This window comes from Habropoda laboriosa, unplaced genomic scaffold (assembly GCF_001263275.1).
Source record: "Habropoda laboriosa isolate 0110345459 unplaced genomic scaffold, ASM126327v1 scaffold101, whole genome shotgun sequence".
Lineage (NCBI taxonomy): Eukaryota > Metazoa > Arthropoda > Insecta > Hymenoptera > Apidae > Habropoda > Habropoda laboriosa.
In genome coordinates, this window is record NW_017100207.1 from 561,058 (window position 1) to 578,926 (window position 17,869).

Below are 17,869 nucleotides of genomic sequence, written 5' to 3' on the forward strand. Positions count from 1 at the left end.
ACTACGAAGGGAAATTCTTTCACGAAGATTAAGGGAAGAAAGGTTTTATTAATTCTTGCCAACTATTTCATTAAAGCCTCTCCAATTTCTCTGCCAACCTAGCTCTCAGGGAATTCCTCCGCAACTTCTGCCAAACTGCGAGAAATTTCGGGAAATTTCCCTCGTTACCTAGCGCGAAATAATCGAGAATCTTGGACAAAGTTACTTTTTGAAAAGTACATCTTTTTTTTCACAAATGTTTTCGTTTTTTTCGAAAGGTATTTGGAGTTTTTGTCGTTCCTTTTCTTGGAACCGTCGATTCGATCGTTTTGTAAACGAAGGGAAAAGAGAGGAGGAGGAAAATCGTGGCGTGGAAATCCTTTTCACTAGTCGAACTTTCGCGATTTTCCTTCCACGAAACTTCCAACAAAGTCCTGTCCGGGATTTACTTCCGTAAATCTCGATTGTGACGCGTGCAAGCAGTTGAAAGTTTAATCGGCAAACTTTTCACGCGTACTTTCCCCCAAATTTTTCGGCTGTTTCCGCCGTTTCCTCTGCCTCTGTTCTTATCGCCCCTCCTCGTTTCAATTGCGCCATTCCACTCGTTTGCGCGAATTAAAGAACGATGTTCGGAAACGCGTGGTTTATTTCAACCGGACGAACAAAATATTTCTTTATCATGTTGCTCCCAATTTTCTTTGTCAGTGATTTTAATTATTTTAGTACGGAAACTGTAATGCTTCGTTCCATGGAAATTTCAAATTCCCCAATCTACAAATTGTCTTTCATCTTAGATGTAAATTCCCAAATTTTCTTTTATTTCAAATTTTTATTTTTCTAATAACAGTGCTCTTTTCTTAATTTCAAACGCGATTTTTCGCAAAAACCGTAAGAGATACCGGAAACAAATTTTAACCACACATTCCTCGCGAGAAAATAAAGAATCGACGCGCAAATTTTGCTGTCGTTTCTTATCCAAAAATTTCAAAGAAAAGTACGTAAAAATTGTATTTTCGCTTCCAAGCGATGTTTCTAAATTCAGCCGGAAGGACTAAAAAAATCTGAAAGGAGTATATCTGCAGCAGTTCCGGAGAAAAAAGCTACGCGAAGCTCTGGAAAAAAGATGTCTTTCTCGCTTGGTCCAATTTCGCGTTTGAAATGATCTCATTCCGGTACGAGAGGAATGCAGGTTTGAAGTTTGGATTTTTAAAACTGTGTGCTCCGGAGAGGAGAGAAAAAGAAACGTGGGAGCCCCCTCGATCGATTCAATGAAACGCCACAGCGTCTGCTACTCGTCATTAAAAAACACGTGGCCGGCTAAAACACTGAACCTACTGTTTCTTCGCGACACGCGTTTCTACGCGCCACTTTAACGAGCTGACAACACGGAATGCATTAATTAGAATCACTTCTCTACGCTTCTGCTTGGACGAAGGCCGCTCTCGAAAACGTGGCCGGGCTATTTCGGTGATAATCAGAAAATTTCTAAATTAATTTGGGGCGTTTGTATGTAGAACCATATTTTTCGCATGTTATCAAGGGAATGAGGGAAAAAGAAAAAATCAAATTTTGAACGCTTTCAAACTGGACTCATGGTTCGCTAATTTCTTTTTGTATATTTCAGATCTTCAGTTTTCTTCAAAAAATTTTCTAACTATGTTTTACAATTGTACAAGCTTCACTGGTTTCTTTTCTACAGATCTTCGGCTATCTGCAAAAATTTCTAACGATTCTCTAAGATTCCTGAAACTTGACGTTAAAGTTCCAAATTGAAAAATTAGTCTGTCAACGTGAAAGGACCCTGATCTATCAACATTTCCCCAACTCTATCTCCCAATTCTGCGAGTTTCGTTAAACTAAAGATTTGAAATTAAAAAAAAAAGTCTACAAAAATTTCTCCACCTCTGTGTCACAGTTCTCTAAGCTTCTCGAAACTGAACGTTAAAAAATTCGCAGCAACTGAAAAGCACCCTAATCTACAAAAACTTCTCCACCTCTGTCTCACAATCCTCTAAGCATCTCGAAACTGGACGTTAAAAAATGTGAAATTTCAAACCCGGTAGCAACTTACAGGAAGCCTAATCTACCCCATCGTTCCATCTTTCAACCCAACAATCGCAGCAATCAAAAATTTCCCCTTAACCAAACCCAGCGGAGAAACAAAGTAGCTCGACCCTTTAAACCAACGAATCTCTTTCACGGTATCGTGTCGCAAGGTGCTGTGAATCGCGTTCGAATGACCGGTCACGGTTTGCCCGGAGGGGTGTGTTTAGGTTCCGCCATAAGCAACGGGATCCGGAAGACGTTTCTTCTCTCCTCTTCTCCACCGGGAGGAGTATGTATAGAAAGATCAGGCCGGTTTTTTGTCTAGCCTCGGGTGCCCGCAAGGACCCACGCTATGGGACTCCCGTTCGAGAGGTCTCCACGTTGGAAAAAACAAGGAGCGAGGACAATGAGGGGACGATTTAAATAATCCGCGGCATGCAAATGCCCGGCTTCACGGAGATTCTCACGGGACGCTGTAACGTGGGCCACGGAACGTTTCCGATCGAGGCGAGAGAAAAAAAAAAGGAGGAAGGACCCGAAGACAATCGTGCAATCTGCATACGGGTATTCAACCCTTTCCACGGGGATGATCGACGGTGTCGTTCGAGATGTATTTAATTGTGCGTCGTTACACAGGGTGCGCACGGTGGATTTCTTCTCTCTTTTTTTCAGCAACGATCAGTTCGTGGATTTTTTCAAGATTTGTTTTATACATTGGTATATGTTAGTACAGAGAGAAATATTTGACGCGTATTTTTTTCCACTGGCAGTGGTCCACGTTGAAGAGGAGAAAATCGCCGTCAAAGGAGAGGGTAATAAATATATTTGGTACTTTTCATTTTTGAAATTTAGCCTTGGAAAATACACAGTTTGCCAATTTTCAGTATTCCTGTGTCTCTACTATTTTTCGAGATATTAGAGTTAATATATTTACTGTCTCCAACTTGAAGGGTGGTTTTCACTAAACAAGTGTCCACCTCCGATCCTAATTTCCCCTAATTTCCCGATTTTCAAAGTATCGAGCTTTTTGTTTACAAACGTTTCACAACCAGAGCTCTTTGTCTCTCCGTTTACCGAATTACTCTGGTGCTTTCCTCCCCTTTAATTCTCCAACCGAGTGTTATTTCGAGAACGATCTTTTTTCCAGCGAATCACCGCGAAGATTGGTAGAAAAGGAAGGAAGGAGGCTACGAAATTGGGTCAAGCCACGTGTTGGAAACTAGTCCAAGGCCAGGAGAGGCTTGGTGGGTCGCGAGGAACGGGGTCGAAAGGGAGGCACCATCTCCGCTGCCCCTGTAAACACGTTTTCAGATGTTGTAATCTGTCGCCGGTTTCTCTCAGCGGGTGGTCAACCCTTTTTCTCTTCCGTGCTTCTTTACGCCTGCCCGACCTTAATCCCTTAAAACGCTTAGAGCGCAGCTCTTTAGGGTAATTTCGCCGGAGAAGAGAGAGAGAGGAAAGGATGTATCGAAAAGGGTGAGGATGCAAAACACCTTAGAGAAACACCGGCCCGAAGCGACTAACTGGAATATCTCGCGTGAGACTCTAGCCAGCGACTACCCCATGAAGATTATGCAAAGGAAGATGCTCTTCCACCCCTTTGCCAGCGATTCCCCCACCTCTCGCCCCTATACGCCACGCTCTGCCGGCACGAAAATTAAAATAATGGCCCTTCTACCCCTGCTGCCAATTTTCGACCACCACTCTCTTTTCTCGCGTGTGGCTGTCTTTCTCTCTCCCCTCTCTCCTCCTCTTCGATCATTTTCTATCTATCTCTCCTTCTCTCTTTCTGCCATTCCACTGTTTTCTCTTCCTCTCCTTTTATTCACCTCTCCTCCTCTTTTTCTATTTTTCTACTTGCGTCTCTCCCTCTCCCTTTCAATTTTTCTATTTGCGTCTCTCCCTCTCTCTCTGTCTTTCTATGTGTGCCTCTCTCTCTCTCTCCTCCTTCGATCGAATTTTTCCCCCCGTCTTCCTTACGACACCGTAGCACAGGGGATGCAAATCGCGCAGCAACGACATTTTTGTCTCTGCTCGACGTGAGACAAAAAAAAAAAAAAGAGAGAGAGAGAACGTACAAAGAATCGAGCGGCACGTTACCCTACGGGGATAGGCACATTGTCTCGTTTAAGTTTCCGTCACGGGGCTCGTACCCCTTCTCCCATCAGGATCTGGATCGGCTAATGAATTTCCGCGTAACGTATCAGCTCACGAAAGGGGTACCTACTATGCACCATTTTTTTTCCCGTTTTTTTCATCAATTTTTTTTCCCAAAGCAACGAATGGAAAGCAGTCGACGGTTGGTCTGGTTTCATGGCGTTTTTTTTTTCTCTCTCTCCTTACTCGGTGTCGCGATGTTAACTTTTGTCAGAGGGTTTCATCGAGGGAATTCTTTATTATTGTTACACTGCTGTTTCCGTTTCATTTTTTTTCTACCTCGTTGGAATATATAGCATGCGACGTGTTACGAGGGACGGCTGATTTAATTTACGGTATAATTCTACCTTTTGTTGGAACGCATAATAATAGCTCTCGTTTCACGTTAGAGCTTTGAAAATTCTGTATCTCCTTCGTGCGTCTACTGCTAAATAAAAATCCCCCAAATTCTGAAACACTCTAAGCTACGTAAAAAGCAAACGTTACTGCACACGTTCGACTTGCTTGGAGAAATTCGAAAAGGGCGCGGCACGGGAGCATTGGGATAAAATTGAAATAACTGCATGTTAAAACGAGAAGGAGGCAATTCCATCGGATTCAACTGTTCCTTCTTCAAAAGAGGGCTTGTTCCTCGAGGGCGAAAGTAGTCGCGCGAATCCAAGTTCGCCGAGGTGGAAACACAGCCTCCTGCACACCGTCGTAGGTTCGCGTCTCTCCGCGCTGCAGAAGCGTGGAGAGACGGGAGAGAGAGAAGCGAAGGGAATCGTTACGCCTGGACGGACGCGTGGTGAGCGTCGAAGTACGAGAAGACGATGGAAAAAGGGCCATAACTCTGTCCCGGGCCCAAATGTTGTGACACAGTCGCGGCAGAAAGGGGTTGCTCGCTACCAGACTTCGTCCATTGTCTCTCTACACGGCTGTGACAATGTCCGCGGGGGGCTGTTTCCCCGGAGGGAGCGTAATGGGGAAATTGGAAGGTGTGAAATTTTCGGGGATGCGAGGTGACAGTTTGTGGAGTGCGTTGGAATCGTCGCAAGTTAATATTTTGGCGAATTTCTATGCGGTAGATTTGCTAGACCAATTGGAGAAGGTCTGAAACGTTTGCAGGTTATCGGAGAACTCGAAATCAGACTTCTGCTATTTGCAAATATTTTTAGGAAGGAGGAGAAACTCTTGCAAACCATTTCAGGGAATTTTTGTATGGTAGGTTCGTTAAAAATGGATATAGAATTTTTGCAAGTTCCTTAGATAGCAATTTTTAGGAGAAAAATTGGAGAACTAGAAATCAGACCTGTGTTGCTTGCAAATATTTCCAGAAAAACAGGAGAGGAACTCTTGCAAATTATTTTGGTGAAGTTTTACAGGATAGGCTTGTTAGAAAAACTGAAGAAGGTTCCAGAAGACTGCTGAACTTTTTGCAAGTGCCACAAATAGGAAAGTTAGAGGACTTAAAATCAAACTTCTATTGCTTGGCAAATATCTCCAGAAAAGAGGAATACTTGCAATTTATTTTACAGAATTTTTTGCAAGTTCCTCAGATAGCAACTTTTGAGTAGAAAAATCAAACTTCTACTACTTGAAAATATCTCTAAGAAAAAGGGGGGAACAGTGCAACTTATTTCACAGAATTCTCATATGGCAGGTTTTGGTAGGAAAGGATACAGAATTTTTCGCAAGTTCCCGACAAACTTCGCCAGTCCCTTAAATTCCGCACCACGTCAGTTACGATCAATTAGTAGAAGCGTATAAAACGTAACAAAGAGCCCTCGAGGACCGTTAGCCGCGCAGACGTGACCAAGAATCCCAAGAAAGCATCGTTGGTCGACGCGAAAAAAGAAATTAGCACCCATGAGGGACGCTTCTTACGGAGATTACGTCTCTAGCCGCGAACAGAGCAAGAGAAAAAAAAAAGAGAAGCATCCAAGGGTTGCAGGTGAGAGAGGGGTGCGTATGCAGATGACGGTGAAAGTGTAGTACAAAGGGCCCATAGTCTCACGCTATTGTGGCTCAGGTAAGATAAAGGTTAGCTAGCCCTCGGGGTGCAAAAGCGTCATCTCTCTCTCGCTCACTTTTCGTCTGATGTCTCTTTAATTTTTATTAATGACAACGAATTTGAATTTCTGCATCGGTGATATGGGAACGCCGCTCCGGGATTGAGAAGGTGCGTCGTTGGATCGAGGAGACGCGCGTACGTGACTCGGAGGAATCTTTCGAGGCCCAGCTTCCTCGCCATCGATCATAATTATCCGGTTTACCGGGACGGGTTACCGGTGTCACGAGGAATTTTCCACGGTGAAGGCGCGATCTCTTGGTTGGAAAGGGCTCCGCGACCAATTTCTTTAGAGATTCTTTTGCCGTACGGCAATTTTTGATTGTGTCTCACGTGGTTAATATAGAAAATTTGATAGTACTGCGTGGAAAATTGTGGAAATCTTAGAAATATCTGGAATCACTCGAATTTCATCTTGATCAAATAATAGTGAAACCTGCCATTTTTGTCTAAGTTAAAATTTAAATCGATGTACCTATAGAATTAGGCTTTTCAGTAGCATACTTAAGAAGAAAGTTCTGAAAACTTTACTGCTTCGCAAAATCGTTCATTTCATATGCAACAATCTAATAGTTACAAAAAAATTCAGCTAGTTAAGGAGATCCCCAGATGAATAGTGAAATTAAAATTGAAGGAAAAAGGAAAATTGTCAATCAAAGAAAAATTAAATATCCAATAATCTTGGTTACAAGAAAATGACAATTAACTAACGTAACAATATAAATATTGTTAAATCCTAATCCTGCATCCTTCAATAGAATTTCAGTGTACAAGTGCCAAGGTATCAGAGCAAATTCCAAAATCCCAAGAAAAAAAAAAATCCAGTAATTTTGGGAACAAGAAAATGAAAATTATGTAGCATGCGTTATTTATTATAATTCAATTTCAATGTACAAGTACCAAGGTATGAGACCAAATCACCAGAATCCCAAGAAAAAGGAAAGCACCCAAGAAAAGAAAATTACGAAGACACAATGCTAGAACACCAGTAAAAAACCAAAAAAAAAAAAAAATTTCATCAGACCTCAAGAACGAGTCCGACGTTCCTCTGAGAAAGGCCCGAGGGTGGCAGTTGCGTGGTCGAAAGGAGAACTCACCCTTAACGGCGCGTCTAGAGTAGACCTCTTCGAATCCGCGCGTATTCAAATGAACCCCCTCTCACCCATCTCTCGTTGTCTCGTGAACATTTTTTTCGCGCTTCCGTCTGTTTGTTTTTTTTTCCCTCTTCTTCTCCTCTTTCCACCACCTCGAGGCGGAGCGAAGAGTATGCAAAGCGATCTTCAACCCTTTCCAGTCTCCCCTCCGCTCCTTCTTTTTTCCTCTCGTCTTCGCCGCTTTCTAATCCAGCCTAGTTCGAAATTATGCAGGAGTCCCTGCCTCTAGACGAGAGACAGAGGTAGATCGAAATTAAAACAGGGGTAACCCGTTGAAAAAAAAAGGACGATCCTTTTTTTTTTTCTCTTCTCTCGCGTATTTCCGTAGTCTTCGTCGCGCGACTAACGGCGTTCTCCGAGCGATTTTAATGCAGGACGCGTTTCTTCCTCTGTGCAACCTTTTTTTTTTCTTCTCTTCACGTGTCTTTCGTCCGTTGGAGAACCGTTTGATTCTTCTTTTTTTTTTTTCGGGGATTTTTAACGACCTTCCGAGACCGTTTGCGCGTGGCTCGCGTGAATGGATTAGTGGAAAGTTGATGCGGAAATGTTTAACCCTTTGAAGATCCCGAGGATGAAGTGTCTCGTGACTTGGAGCTGATTGTTCGAATGCTTCGAGAAGTTTAGAAGGATGGAGATAAATGTTTTTAAAGAGATAGGTATTTTTTTGAAAATTTGTTTAGAATCAATTTTGTCGAGGGTAGAATTATTCTGGAGGTATCTGGTGAAAGAGTATATTACTCGTCGAAGATATCGTATATAAAGGTAAGCGTGAATTGTTACTTTAAAGTGTCTGGATGTTCGAGAGTTGGTTCGGTACGGAGACATCCGGCTGGAAATGATTCTACGACGCTTATCGAATATAAAAGTAGCCAACGGAAGAAACGAGCTGCGCGCGGTTCTCCTCGTAAAACTTTCGCGACGCGCAGCGGCTTAAACGGCGGCCTCTTTGTCGCCAATTAACTGGTCCCTGCCTCGTAATACTCGTAATACGTCCCGTATAAAATTAATCCTCGAATTATTTCGCCGGCTAATGGGAGAAACTTCACCCGCAACCTAGTCTGCCAGACTGTTAATTCGTTCATAGCCGATGGAGGAGATTTATCGAATTAAAAATCTTTTACGAACATGGAAATCACGCTCAAAGTTGCACTCAAATTCTGAATTAGGCACTTAGGTTCAGATTGAGACTCAGATTCGATCTCAGACTCTGAATTGGGATCGTGATCGAGCTCGGAATCGGAGTCTAAATTAAAGTTAAAGTTGGACTCACATTCGGGATCAGACTTAGGCTCAGATTAAGCCTCTGAGTCAGAGTCAGAATCTAAATCAAAGTCAGACTTAGATTCAGAATAAGATTGGACTCAGACTTAAACTTAGACTCAAATTAAGAGTGACACTCAGGCTTAAACTTAGACTCAAATTAAGATTGAGACTCAGACTTAAACTTAGACTCAAATTAAGAGTGACACTCAGGTTTAAACTTACACTCAAATTAAGAGTGACACTCAGGTTTAAACTTACACTCAAATTAAGAGTGACACTCAGGCTTAAACTTAGACTCAAATTAAGATTGAGACTTAGGCCCCAACTTAGACTCAAATTAAGATTGAGATTCAGACACAAAATTGGACTGAAATCAGGATCGAGACTCGGGCTCAAACTTAGACTCAAATTAAGTTCGACACTCATCAGACTGAGACTAAAATCAAAACCCAGAATCACCCACAGATTAGGAACCAAGCACAAACTTAGACTGCTCCAACTGACCCAAATTCACCCCCTCAAAATCTAATCACCAAAAAATTCACACGTAAGTCTCTACTCACCTCGCTGGATAGGCCGTTGTTCCACGGATAAGGTGGCTGAGGTGGCGACTGCTGCTGATGATGAACACCGCCCACCCCAGTAGCCGAGTGTGGATTGTGGATGTGCTCCGCCATCACGCTGACCCAATGGGCCAATCCACCGCCTCCGGTGGCGGTTGGGCCCGTGCTTCCGGTTCCGGTGCCAGCCGTACCTCCGCCACCGCCTCCTCCACCACCTCCACCTCCACCTCCGCCGCCTTCCTCGACTCCTTCAGACCACGCGAAAGAGGCTTTCTGTAAAGAAGAAAGCAAAAAAAAAACAACCAGGTTAATTGGTCATCGATCGACTGAAGGAACGATTCTCTCCGTCGTCGGAGATTTTTGTCCTCCACAGTAAACCAGATAGGTAAGTACTTGCTGCGTGACGCAAGGCACGTTCTAAGAAACCGTGGAAAATAAGGCGGAATGATATTTTAAGAGGAGAATCGGGGGGGAAATTGAGATAAGTAAAGGGTCGCGCGTGACCAGTTGCTCGATTTTCGAGAATAAGCCTCAGATAACCGATTAATCCCCGCGCGAGCATTAATCACAGTAATTATCAAGCTGCTTCATTGGATATTCATGATCGAACGCACGGCAAGAGCTGGCCCATTAATATATTCATCGATAAATCAGCTCGCATGGCGCCTGGACACCTCAGCGACCTCGACTCGGGTCCCTTTTTGGACAATGTTGCAGTCCTGCATACATTTTACGCGAAATTCACCGTAAACGATCGCTTTCGAACGTCTCTCCGAGAAACTCCGACAGATTATTCGGAATTCTTTCAAGTGTCGATGCTTTCTACAAACTTCTTCTCCGAGTATTTTTTAATTGCTCGGAATGAACCAAAAACTGCTCGCTCTCGAGCGGTCCAAGGGTTGAGAGGCGTTGAATAAACAAGCGACAGGATTGGAAATTCCGGAGAATCGTTTATTTTCGTACGGAGATACGGGGAAATCTGGAAGCAGTGTGACGTTCGAGAATGAATCGTCGGAGCGTGCATAATTGCACGGAGGATCGCGAAAGGAGGCATCGATTGCACGCGATGAGAAATTCACGGGCAGATAGGGGGAACGTCAGATGACGGGGAATCGATACCGTCGTCGAAATGATCCGCATACGTGGGAAATAGCGGACAACCGAAAATGATTACTCGCGATTGTTACATTACCGCGTCGAATCTGTCAACGTTAAGTCGGTTAACGAATAGCCTCGTTGATTGTTAATTGGACGTCGTTGGAATGGCGACGGTCACCCTCGTACAATCGGACGTTATTAACGCGATTTCTAACGCGTTACTTACCGACCGAATGATCGTTTCGTGGAAGGGAAAAAATGGGACGGATTTCTGCGCCGTTTCATTTCTGCAGAGGAATTTCACGGGTTCCGGGGGAATTTGTGTCACCTAATTAGAGCCTTTCTAGTCTTTTTATTCGCCGATGATCGCATTTTACCTATTTTCTTTATTCTGTAAGGTTTGCATTTTCCAAGTTACCTTATTCATCGATATTTTTATTTTCTAAGTTTTCTTATTCACCAAAGTTTGCATACTCTATTTCTTCTTTCGCCAATACTTGCATATTCTATTTTTTTTTTTCTTTTTATTCACCAACGTTCGCATTCTCCATTTTTGTCCCCTATCATTTATGATTCAAGACTTCGAAAGTAGCGAAGCAAGAAAAATTAAAATCGAGGTCTACGGAAATCGTCAAATCAATAATTTGCCTTTCTTTCCATCTTCTCCGGCAAAGATTCCATTTACACATTAACACTCGACGAGAGTAACGAAATAATAATTAGCGAGAGGGTAGATTTGTTGGTTAATTGACGAGGCGGCGTGCATCGTGAGAAAGCTCGTTAGAAATCGCAGCCTCCTCGAGGGACCAAAATCCCCGTGGTCCCTGAAAGGCCTGTTATTTCTTCGACGAAAAAGGGGGATGATGCGTTTCATTATTGCCTCAACACTTAATTACACGTTTTCCAGCCTAACTCTGTTCCACGTGTCGCCATTTCTCTCCCTCCCTCTTTTCTCTACCTTCCACAAAAGCTCCAGCGTTCGATTCCACGCTCAAAGGGGGTAGGACTTTGTCTAAACACCCGAGAGTTAGAGATCTCATTTCTCGTTCAGAGATTGAATCTTTCGATTCAACTATTTCATCGAGGATTCGTTGAAATTTTATTCCATCACTTTTCCCTTTGATGTTTCTCATTTAGAAACACTCCGAGCCCATTAAGACACGGAATTAAGCAGGAAAAAGTTGGAAATAGTTGCAAGAAAAATTCGGTAAAAATCAAATTGACAATTTTGAAATTAAATTTAATTAAAATTAAATTTTCAAAGCTTGTCATCTACAATCTTGAGTTTTAACAGAGTTTCAATTAGGCGATGTAAATATAAATGACGAATACAAAACATTGGCCAATTTCAACCCTCTGCTTTCTGTTCAAACTTTGCAACTTTAATTCTAATTTTCCTCTTAATTTATAAGATTAATTAATCTTATTTCTCTTCTCAGCTGATACAGTGCTAGAAGCTTGCACGCATAATCAATAAAAAACATCTCAAGTCAAGAGGTTAAAGTGCACCTAAATAACCATCCTCGCTTCCAAATTTCACGCAGCTTCCTCTCGCAAACTCGGAATTTCCTCCAAGACTTGCCGCGTAAAAAAAGAAACGACGAGACGTAATTTTTAATAACCATAACGAGGGAAAAAGATGCCGGAGCTTAATTGGACTGGCGTTCGCAGCTAGCAGCGAGACGTTTCGGCGTCGTTCGAGGGGAAAAAACTGGGGGAAAAGTGCGTGGCGGATTTGGGTCAAGAGTTGTCGTAGAATCAACCGTGCCGACCGAGCCAAAACCGCGAACGTGCCAAGAAAAGTTGCCTCGAGGCGATAACTCGGCCAGAGGCAAAACGAAGCAACAGGAAGGCGCCGGTTTCTCGCGAGAAATTAACGAGTTAACCAGCGAAGAAACGGAAAAAAAAAAAGGAGAAAGAAATTCCACCCTCTTTAAGAAAAACCGACGACTTTAAATTGCACCTCCTTCGTTTGCGCTGCTCTCGCGGCGACAAAAGTGGAATAAAGTCACGTTTGAGGAATACAGTGGAAAAACTAAATGGGAACCAAAAAAATGTGCAAATGAGATTAGGCGACATTCATGGGTAACTTAATAAGTCTATAGTTCCCCAGATTCAAACTTTCGCTAGAACGTCGTTTCGAGTCGATCAAGTGACTAAAAGAAAATGATCTAAATTTGAGTTTCACTCGTGACGGTCCAAGAGTGTCACAAGCTACCAGAACTTAGGAAACAGAAATGATTCATTTACACAGCAACGTCTGATCTGCCCTCGAACTTCTTCCGCAGAGTAGCAACGAGGAATTTTTAAAACGTTCAGAGAAACAAATCACAGTTTAAAAAGCTGAAGCTTTTAGGCGAGACAGGCAGAATGCACGCGTGGACGAAGGGAATCGAGAGAAGAAGGGAGGAAAGGGACAGGACGAGGCGAAGTGACAAAGTACAGTTGGAAAGTCAAGACTCGATTCGCCCTCTCTCTCACACACACACACACACACAGGAGGCAAAAGAAGAAGTAATTGTCAAGCAAACAGGATTTTCACCGCTCCTGTTTTCCGCGGCCATTACGCGCGGGAACTCGTCCCAGCAAAGTATCGAGATAACTTTTTAACCGACGACCTATGTAGAACGCTCGTGAGACACGGTTTAACTTGGAGAATTGTTTCCCTGATCCGTCAAGTGCCTTCTCGGTGGTAAACTAGCACTGCTTTATCCGAGTGTCTGATAAAAAAACAAAGTACCCAGAAAGAGAGGCTAATTTCTTTGAGAAAGAAGAGAATCATTTTGAATTTCGGGGTGAAGAGGAAAATATGAATTCTACGTTGGGCGAAAATTGATTTATTTGCACGAGGGTAGTTTGAAACCCTTCTTTCAGACCGGGGAGAATTTGTGAATTTGTGAATTTGTTTTCGTTCACATTGAGGGGTTGCTTGGATCGCTGGAGGAAAAAGGGTAGGTCAGTGAAGACGCGGAATCTTTTGGGGATTATTGATCTTGATGCTGTGGCTTTGGAGTGGCTCCGACTGTTTGCCCCGTTCAAGCCTCTGCTCTCTCCTCGCGTGTTGTGAACGAGAGAGACCCATTTTTCACAGTGACATTAAGAAAATTTCCATTCTTCCCCCGTCGAGGAAATTAAGGATACCGAAGAGTCTGCTGTCGAAGGAAAATGAAGAACTCGCTTTGGAAAACACTTTGAAACGAGAGTAGACAAAATTTGGATTAGAAATTTCACTCTTTGAGTGATCTCAGATTCCAAATTTCACTCTTTGAGAGATCTGAAATTCCAAATTTCACTCTTCTCTAGATCTGAAATTCCAAATTTCACTCTTTGAGAGATCTGAAATTCCAAATTTCACTCTTTGAGAGATCTGAAATTCCAAATTTCACTCTTTGAGAGATCTGAAATTCTAAATTTTACTCTGTTTCTCTATCGATCGCGGAATAACGTGAGAGATTTCAAATTCCAAATTTCACTCTTCTCTCTATCTATCGCGAGGCAATGTCAGAGATCTGAAATTCCAAATTTCACTCTTCTCTCTATCTATCGCGAGGCAATGTCAGAGATCTGAAATTCCAAATTTCACTCTTTGAGAGATCTCAAATTCCAAAGTTCACTCTTCTCTCTATCTATCGTGAGGCAATATTAGAGCTCTCAAATTCCAAATTTCACTCTTTCTCTCCATAACAATCGCGAGGCAATATTAGAGATCTGAAATTCCAAATTTCACTCTTCTCTCTATCTATCGCGTGGCAATGTCAGAGATCTGAAATTCCAAATTTCACTCTTTGAGAGATCTCAAATTCCAAAGTTCAGAAATTCTAAATTTTACTCTGTTTCTCTATCGATCGCGGAATAACGTGAGAGATTTCAAATTCCAAATTTCACTCTTCTCTCTATCTATCGCGAGGCAATGTCAGAGATCTGAAATTCCAAATTTCACTCTTCTCTCTATCTATCGCGAGGCAATGTCAGAGATCTGAAATTCCAAATTTCACTCTTCTCTCTATCTATCGCGAGGCAATGTCAGAGATCTGAAATTCCAAATTTCACTCTTCTCTCTATCTATCGCGAGGCAATGTCAGAGATCTGAAATTCCAAATTTCACTCTTTGAGAGATCTCAAATTCCAAAGTTCACTCTTCTCTCTATCTATCGTGAGGCAATATTAGAGCTCTCAAATTCCAAATTTCACTCTTTCTCTCCATAACAATCGCGAAGCAACGCGAGAGATCTGAAATTCCAAATTTCACTCTCTTTCCACCATCGATCTCGCAGCAACGCGAGAGATCCGTGACTCTTCTCTCTATCGATCGCGAGGCAATATTAGAGATCTGAAATTCCAAATTTCACTCTTCTCTCTATCTATCGCGAGGCAATGTCAGAGATCTGAAATTCCAAATTTCACTCTTCTCTCTATCGATCGCGAAGTAATATTAGAGATCTGAAATTCCAAATTTCACTCTTTGAGAGATCTCAAATCCCAAATTTCACTCTCTTTCTCTATCGATCGCGGAATAACGCAAGAGATTTAAAATTCCAAATTTCACTCTTTCTCTATCTATCGCGAGGCAATATTAGAGATCTGAAATTCCAAATTTCACTCTTCTCTCTATCTGAAATTCTAAATTTTACTCTGTTTCTCTATCGATGCGAGATTCCTCGGGAAAGCCGGCACGCTGCTGACGGTCAATCCCTTGAGATCCTTCAGCTCCTTAAGGGCGCCTAGCGCGTTCAGGTTATCCTTAAGATTGGCCAGATTAAAATTAATCCCCTGCTCCTTGAAGTTCAGGTGCCTGTTGAGCACGGTTTTGCCCAAAGCGCTGGCCAGCAGGCTGTTGTACAGCTCGTTACGCAAGATGAACTTTTGTTCAGCGGGTCCTTCATCTTTGCTCGACATATCGTTCGAGGAGTCCGAGTCAACCTCGACAGATGAATTCGACACGACACTCATCGTGGACATAGTTTTCCTTCTTTCTCCTTCGTTTAATTTATTTCTTGTTGTTATACTCCCCTACGTTAGTTTTTCTTTTATTTCTTGTTAAATAATTCCCTCTATCAGTCCAGTGTCTAAAAAATATCCCAAAGTGGTTCACCAAAGGGCAGATGGTATACACTTTTATTCCTCTGTCAATTATCGAGTCTCTTGCTTGCTACACGCAAGCTTATTAAAATACCTGTACATGTGCTTCTTGCATGTGTATAGGAATATATAATTAAATACGCTTTTCCAAGTGTGTATATATATTAGTCGAGAATCGCTTTTTTTTCTTTATTTATTTATCGTGAGAGGTTAAAAACACCGCGTCGTCGCGGTCCTTTGGATTGCTTGAAGAGTAGCGGCCACGTGGCACTAGGACGTCCAGGACGTCCTTTTTTTATTTCTCCTTCTTTAATTCCTTAAAACGAGAAGAAAAGTTGCTTCTCGTCGGCGGAACTCTTGCTTCGTTTAAAAAAAAAAAAAAACTCGCGAATCTACACTCACAGTCCTTCTCGTTTGTTTTTTACTCGTTTGCACAGCCACCCAGATATTAATCCTCTCTAAATTCGTGTGTGTGCGCGCCTGTGTGTGTAACGTATGCGTGTGAGTGTTTTTCTTATTTTTTCTTTTTATTGCCTGGCGTAAAGAAATTGGACGCTGCGTGGACACGGGGTGTCGCCCTGTCGAAGAGAGAGAGAGGAAGCTCGATGATCCCCCGATCCAGCACAGCTTCTCCTTTTCTTCGTTGAATACTTGTCGGCTAAGTGCCCTTTCTTTCCCCTTTCCTCTTCTTTATTTTATTCCTACCCAACTACTTAGCGTTTACGTTCTTATCAATATTATCAGTGGTCGCCTAACGTGGCAAACAGGCCGGCGAGACGAGGCATCCGCAGGAAAAAACATTGCATCGTGGCGTTTAGGAACTTTTGCGCGCGCAGCTCATTACGCATGGCCGCGGTCTTTCTAATTGGCTGGCTAATTAGCGCGGGAGGGTGTCCCTGGTGCCGCGGACACGAGGTTTCCGGCGTGCGTGTACCGCGTCACCCTTGGCGCTATCTTCTCTTCCACTTCTTCTTTCTCTTCAGTCCCGTTTAACGAGAGTTTCTTTTATCTCCTCTTTTTTTTTTTTATACCGTTAAGCGATTAACGTTTCGCATAAAACACGTGAAAAATAGGAACTTTGGTTGATCGTTTTACATCTGCCCTTCTTGTCTCTCTCTCTCTCTCTCTCTCTCTTTCTCTCCCTTTCTTGCGCGCACTCTCTCTCTCTCTCTCTATCACCCTCTCTCTCTCTCTTTCTTTCTTTCTTTCGCTCGGTCTCCCTCCTCATCGGCGTGCAACAGCGTTAGCATCGAGCGAACGACAGCAGCCCCGTCGTTAGTACGACGAGTTCACCCTCGACGGAATCCTCGCGTCGAGATCCTCCTCCGCCTGGCCGGACCCGTCCGTCGCCCAGGTAGAAGAAGAATAAGACGACGTAGCTCGTCGACAATAGGAAGAAGAAGACGCGGAAGAAGAAGAAGAATAGGCGCGACAGAGAGAGAGAGAAAAGGAAGAGGAAACGGATCGAGGAACATCCTCCTCTTCTGGTTGCATCGAGGAACATCCTTAGGCATCCATGGAGAACCGATTCCTTGCGCCTCTACGGGTGTATATTCCCCTGTGGTCGAGAGAGCCAGCGAGTCCTCCAGGAGGCCCTTAGGCCTCCCCACTTCATGTCCACAGAGTCAACGGGGCGTCCGTGGCACGGGATTGGTCGAGGTTGGGCCCAGAGAGCGGCGAACGCGGGCGAACACGCGCGACGGCAGCCGATCCGACGGGCCGGATGGCCGCTCGTGCGTTCCCGTGCTCGCTCGCCCCGGCTCGGTGGTGGCGGCGATCGCGTGCGCGGTGGTGGGGGTACGCGGCCAGTTAGTCGCGATTCGAGCGTCGCCGGAGTCAATTAACTCGTTCGGTCAAGCCTCGCCTTGCCCCCGTGTTACGTAGAGATTATTATCACAACGAGCGGTGTATCAGGAGGTATTATTACTCGGCACGTGTCACACACACACCTGTATACAATGATTACGGTGTGGGCTTTAAAAGAATCGTCACGCGAGCACGGACATACCCCGAGCACCGAAAATTCGTTTCCGTCTCACGGAAACCGCGTCGCGGCTTCGCGAGAAAGGGGGTTGCGCCTCTCTCGAATCCCAGTTTCTTATGTGAGCGCGACCGCGCGACTGGTTGATGCAGTCCGCGGCGGAGCATAAGGAAGCGGAAGCTCTACGTTCCTTCTCTACTCCGTCGATCTTTCTCTCTTCCTCCGCTTTCCGTCGCCTCTGCCCGTCCTTTTTCATTCCTCCGCGGCTCCTTGTCGCGCCGCCGGCCAAGGAAAGGCGCGCACGCTTCGCCGCGGCCGCCGGCGTCGTCGTCGACGTCGTCGTCGTCGTCGTCGTGGTGTGCCCTCCGTCTTTTCCTTCCTTCTCCCCCCTTCTCGCGTCCTCTCCGTTCCACCCGTTCGACGCGAATCGTCTCCTCTCCTCTTTTCCTTACGTCCCTCTCTCTGTCCCTCCAATAACCCCGAACGACGACGTTGGTAT

The 17,869-nt window shown here is 43.9% G+C and overlaps 1 protein-coding gene across 1 annotated transcript in view; it reads right to left on the reverse strand.

Moving 5' to 3' along the window:
- LOC108570622 (zinc finger protein rotund-like) overlaps positions 1-17,869 on the reverse strand; it is a 252,569-nt gene that overhangs the window by 169,009 nt on the left and 65,691 nt on the right. Inside the window, exon 2 of the mRNA XM_017932507.1 lies at positions 9,213-9,485. Within this exon, the coding sequence (XP_017787996.1) occupies positions 9,213-9,485 (273 nt within the window). The remainder of the gene's footprint in view (positions 1-9,212; positions 9,486-17,869) is intronic.